The following is a 5,983-nucleotide window of genomic DNA, read 5'->3' on the forward strand; positions in this document are numbered from 1 at the left end:
TAATCAACCTTCGGAGAACGATCTACCTGACGATTATGTCTAGTGTTGACTTTGAAGAAGCAGGACACAAGTTGTTGAAGATCAAACTAGAGCCTGGTCAGGAGGTTGGTATCATTATCTTTCTCTCTCTGTGTTGTTCTACTCCTGTAAGGCCATGTCATTTACAGAACTGTGTGCATGCTCACATGATTGATCTGTACGTAGATTTTCATATGCTTTGAGTTTGGAAGGATAGTAATGTTGCTTTTGATTTGGTCTTCATTACATGAAAAGGGTTTAGTTAAGACAGAAGAAGGTAATTGACTTATATAAAGGTCTAGTAAAAATTAGTTTCTGGATACAAATAAAGAGAACAAATACCCAATATTTGAACTTTTGTTGAATTTGATTTTTCCTCGTATGTGGTGTAGATAACAATAGGGGCACTGCCATTCAATCATGCACCCATAGAAAAAATTTTCTGGGGTTCTATTAAACTGATGGTTGAGGAATAGAGGTGGCAATGGAGGTACGGAACCATGTAATTGGCATGCCTTGTGGTTGATGGAGGTGGAAATTCATGTAGCCAATAATGCAATTTCTAGCGTTGATAATTTAAGGAAGTAATTAGCTCATGGTTCATGTATAAATATCATGGGGAGGACACAAGTCACCTGCTATTCACTGCAAGGTTGCAGCTATTATTAGTTTTTTTGTAAGGCACACAATATCATGAATAATGGAAAAAAACTCGTGTATATAAGCAGTACACATTGCCAACTAATACTAGTTCGCATGTGGAACATCGAGCAGAACAGAAAAATGTGAGAGATTGTGGAGATTGCACATTTGTGCTTGTTCTTGGACTGTTATAGAGAAGGAAAAAAGCATTTGAAGGAGTTGGCGATTTTATTTATAGGATCCGAAGGACACCAGCTTATACCCAAGGAGAGTATTCCCAGTAGGTTGTTGCTTTGGCTTGATGTACTGGAGGGTGCTGAGTTTCAGTCGGATTCTCTGTCTTTCACTTTCTTTGGCACTGCCTTGGTTTCTACTTAGTGTTAATTTCTGAATTAGTTTAAAAAAGATGAGAGCATTGGATATCTACACATTAGTAAAGGTTAATGTATTTTTCTGTGTTTTGAGGCTAGTTCTTGTACCAAATTTTCAACAATGAACTTCAGTTATTATCCTGATTCGACTCCATTTCTTGCATGTTTTGTGTGTTATCTACAAGGATTAAGGTGGTGTTTTTCTTTGCTCTTCCTCTGAATCAGTACTTATCCACTTAGTGATAACTAGCACTTTTCTGCCATTTCATATTGCACAATGGTTTCACATATCCTACTATTGGGACTTAACCCCCCCCAAATAAAATAAATAAGGTGTCGAATTTCTTATATTTGTTCACACTCAATTTCAGGGAAAAAATAGATGATGGGTGATAATATTTTAGGTCACTGGATAGAGTCAACATCAGGATAATTATATGTTTTGGTATATATTAATTTACCTCTTTATTGTCAACTAGTAATATATTTTGGTAGCCTGTTATTCTGACTTGATTTCTCTGGGAGATCAAAGTGAAATCGTTGTGGTGTTGTAATCATTTTATCCCGAGACATGTTGATTATACTTGTATTAATGAACTACTCTTTGCTTGGTTCTGCTAAAAAACCTTTTTTTCTAAAAATGAAGAAAAGAAAAATGATATATATATTGATTGGTCCTTGCAGATGGAGTTGTGCATAATGTTATTGGAATGCTGCAGTCAGGAAAGGACTTATCTTCGCTACTATGGACTGCTGGGACAGCGTTTTTGCATGATCAACAAAATTCATCAGGAAAACTTTGAAAAATGTTTTGTGCAGCAGTACTCCATGATTCACCGGCTTGAAACTAACAAACTGCGTAATGTGGCCAAGTTTTTTGCTCATTTGCTCGGCACTGATGCTCTGCCTTGGCATTGTTTGGCTTATATACGGCTGACAGAGGAGGATACGACCTCCTCTTCTCGTATTTTTATCAAGATTCTATTCCAGGTACATCTAATTTGATCTCTATTTGTACTCCTTGTTTTATCTTTTTGTCCTATTTGTAAGTTCCAGCTTGTTTGATCTCTGTGGCCTAATTTTCTTAGACCCTACTACTATATTGAAAGAATTTGTTGTTACACTTTAACCACCTGTTTGAAGTTTATTATCACTACTAAATATATCACCACATGTCAAAAGTTGCATTACGTCGAAGCCCATCATATTCTCCCCGCGCGCGCACCCATTTCTGGGGTTTCATGCTTTTCCTTCCTTTTTTAAGCAACGGGTGCTTGGGCGTCCTTCATCAGCAGTAATACGGCATTATTCTGTTAGCTTCAAATTCACTCTAGATGTTTCATTTATGCAGGAAATGTCAGAGCACCTAGGTATCCGCTTGTTGAATGAGCGTCTTAACGACCCCACTATGCAAGAATCCTTGGAGTCTATTTTCCCAAAAGATAATCCCAAGAATACAAGGTTTGCCATCAACTTTTTCACTTCTATCGGTCTGGGTGGAATCACCGAGAGTCTGCGAGAGTATCTCAAGAACATGCCAAGGCTTATCATGCAACAACAGAAGCCTGTTTCTGATTCGGATGAGTCTGGGAGTTCATCTGGTTCTGAATCTTCAGGATCCGAGTCAGAATCATCTTCATCCAGTTCTGAGGAAAGTGATGGTAGTCGAAGGAAGCGGAGGAAGAGGAGAAGATAGAGAGACCATAGACTGCTCAGCAATCTGATCGAGAACTAGTTAGTACGTGTTGTCATCCTGAGAAAATTAGATTTTTGTTTGCCTTATATGTTTAATCCACTACAATTTGTGCAGTTTCAGTTTTGACTAGTTGAACCTTGTATATTTTTTCACTCTTTTTTTCATGTCGGTCTGCGAGTACAGGCCTGAACTTGTTTGTTTATCAGTGTATCGATAACCTCGGAAAATTTGAACTGTTGATGCCTGCTGATACTGCTTGAGAGAAGTTTGCTAGTGATTTTCGTCAATCTGAGTTTATAAGGGATAAATGCGTATTACCCATGTATTAGAATTTCTACATGTAATCAACAAGATGATTTCAACGTGAGACTTGTTTACAGTTAAGGGTGTGTTCTGGAATCTATGTGAAATTTCAGTAGTGGAACTTATTTTTTCTACTTCCGTTAGAGAAATCATTTCTCCATTATTTTTTCAAAGAGAATGTTTTTTTGATCAATCGGAGAAAATTAAAAATCGAACACACCCAAAGTCCTAAATGATTTCATAGATAATCAAAGTTCTACTTCATAACACTAACCTACTTTTACAATGTTTACACTTGCCTCCCTTATTTTAATTCTTCTTAGTACTTATCGTATAATTTTGAAATATCTAAATTTTAAATGTATAATATTGAATTAATGTAATTCAATTTAGATTAAAAAATTATTCAAATTGACTCAAGAAAAGAAAAACATGATAACTAATTCAAGATGGAGAATCAAACTGAATTGGGTTTGATTTTACCACCCTTAATATCAATCGATTCATGTCCAAACATAATTTCGGGATTCCAAATGGGAGATGGACCAACCTTACGACGCTGTATGGAATAGTAGTAGCAACAGTAAGTAAAGAAGAAATAAATTAGGACAGCTTATAAATGTTGGTGTCTGTTGATATGGGTATACTACTACTTTTATTGCTCTAAATTATTTAGCTTCTCACCAATATATAGATACATGTCATTTAATGTGACTATAAAATATGATGCGACTCAATACCAACATTTGTTACTTCAAAATCAAAAGAGTACATTTTTATCATGATTTGACAAGGTTTTTGGCTACCTCTCAACTTTTAGATGGTCTAAATTTGGCGAGTCAAAATGAGCTAAGTTAAAAAAAAAGGAGTTTTTGATACTCCTAGTATCAAAGTGTAAAGCAAGATTGAGTTGGTTGAATGATGATTTAACATTTCACACATTAGACTATACATGTGAAGGAAGTACATCCAATTCCAACCAGAATTAGTTCAGCATTTCATTTATCTACATAACTAGCTAGGACTAAGCAAAAGACATAGAAGGATAAACAGGAGGGAGTATACATATACTACACATTTTACTGCAGCAATAGTGAGTGGACACAAAAGGTACCACTATTTGTTAGAGTTAGGAGCATGCTAAAAAAGGGGTTGCCCCGAGTCATTTGCAGACCGTCTTGAGTCTCTTGGCTGCCTGGACGAATCCCACAATTACCTGCAACTCGTCCAATTGCTTCAGCCCGGAAAAAAAAGTGACAAATATAGCAGTCAGTAGTGCATGATTTGGAAAACAAGGAGCATGATATAACATAAGCGCAATTATACAGGGAAGAAGGCCTGATATGATGATTAACGGGACTAATGAAGTGTCATCGTTATATGTATCAAGAACTATAACGTGGAAGAACAGCATGCCAACATCAATTAGTAAGTACATAGTAAAACATGAAAGGAAAACTATGAACAGAAGTACAGAAAAATACCTAAAACTCATGTTTTAATGGAAGTGCAGAGGAAAATATTGACCGCAATAACATCACATTGAGATAGATCAAATAGAAACACAAAGCAACATAAAGATAATTAAGAAAGTACCTGGGATGTGAAGTGCCTTTGAACAACATCAATTAGTTGTTCCTTCGACGGGTTAGGTATAGCTTCCCTCTGTTCAGATGGCCGGAAAAGAAGTTGGTAATGAAGTTAATATCACATACTAATACTTAAAAGGATGATAAAGCACCCTGGCAATTACTGCAATCCACTTACAAGGTTAAAGTGTCGCCAATATCTCCACAGTGCAGCCATCTCGAGTTTGCCAAGGTCAACCTTCTGTTAGATGAAATAATTTTCAAATGATTATTGAAATTTAAAAGAGTCAACAACTAAAAGTTGAAGTAATGTCTATTAAAAAAAACAACTTCAGATACTTTCATACCATGGACCCACGATGTGGAGGAATAGATCCTTTCAACTGTGAGTCACATGAAAGGGAGCGGCTCATGGCCTTGTGAGATGACCCGTACGGTTTAAGAGCGCGATGTCTTGACCTATGAGACTTTTGAGTATCATCGGATGCTAAAGAAATAGAAAGGAAATAAATCACATTTACTTTACATAAGAGTGGGCCAAATGGCAATAATCAGAACAAAGAAGAAAGAGATAGCAGCAGTGATTAAAGCAAAAAGTTTTCTGTACATAAAGAATCCTATGTAACAACTCTACTATAAGAATTCGACTATGCAAATTCTCTTATAGTAGAAGAATCAAAAGATATAAAAAATATATAAAGAGAACCATATCATATTTTGAACTTCCATACAAAAGAATGTTTCGACCTTTTTCTGAAAATTCTTTAATTCTAGCTTTCCGCATGACACATTTTAGACCACAAGATTAAATAACATTTTGGTACATTCTGCATATCTTGAAGTTTAAAGTAACAAAATTAAACAGTTTTCTTTACTTTCTTAAGCTTCGTGCAGAGTCAAAACAAGATAAACAAATAGAAACATAGGGAATATAATATATCATAAATCAGGTGACTCACCCATATCTGAACCATTCCACTGAACATTTTCAAATTCAAGGTCATCATCATCTTCATTACCAGTAGGGGCTTCAATCACACTTAAAGCATTCCTCTGCAGTTTCACCTCTATGCCATTCGTAAGAACCTGCAATTTACGTTGAACGGTTTCACAAAAACGAAATTAGGCTAATGTTTAAAATGTGATTCTATCAGATAAAAAACAACAGAAAAGACAAGTATTAAACAACAAAACATGATATATGGTTCTGTTTAATTCTGACACAACATATTAACAACAAAATTATCACAAGGTTTAATTAATTAAGCAAGAAAAATATGTCTAATCTGGAAGAATCTTCTAGTTGACAGTGAATTACAAAAAAAGAAGCCAAATCCTCTCTTGTTTATACTTGTACACACACA

At 35.5% G+C, this 5,983-nt stretch overlaps 2 protein-coding genes across 2 annotated transcripts; one reads left to right on the plus strand and one right to left on the minus strand.

The window, feature by feature from the left end:
- Positions 1–6: 6 nt before the first annotated feature.
- On the plus strand, positions 7–2,971 carry LOC125849875 (uncharacterized). Its single transcript, XM_049529836.1, has 3 exons — positions 7–104; positions 1,716–2,021; positions 2,383–2,971. Exons 1-3 carry the CDS (start codon positions 36–38, stop codon positions 2,725–2,727), a joined length of 720 nt encoding a protein of 239 aa, XP_049385793.1. The 5' UTR covers positions 7–35; the 3' UTR covers positions 2,728–2,971.
- Positions 2,972–3,921: 950 nt separating this feature from the next.
- On the minus strand, positions 3,922–5,743 carry LOC125849876 (uncharacterized). Its single transcript, XM_049529837.1, has 5 exons — positions 5,579–5,743; positions 4,967–5,106; positions 4,798–4,860; positions 4,627–4,695; positions 3,922–4,264 (listed from the first exon to the last, which is right to left on the minus strand). The coding sequence occupies exons 1-5, from the start codon at positions 5,580–5,582 to the stop codon at positions 4,193–4,195; spliced, it is 348 nt and encodes a 115-aa protein (XP_049385794.1). The 5' UTR covers positions 5,583–5,743; the 3' UTR covers positions 3,922–4,192.
- Between the last annotated feature and the right edge of the window lie 240 nt (positions 5,744–5,983).

The sequence above is a fragment of the Solanum stenotomum genome, unplaced genomic scaffold, assembly GCF_019186545.1.
Source record: "Solanum stenotomum isolate F172 unplaced genomic scaffold, ASM1918654v1 scaffold11170, whole genome shotgun sequence".
Classification (NCBI taxonomy): Eukaryota; Viridiplantae; Streptophyta; class Magnoliopsida; order Solanales; family Solanaceae; genus Solanum; species Solanum stenotomum.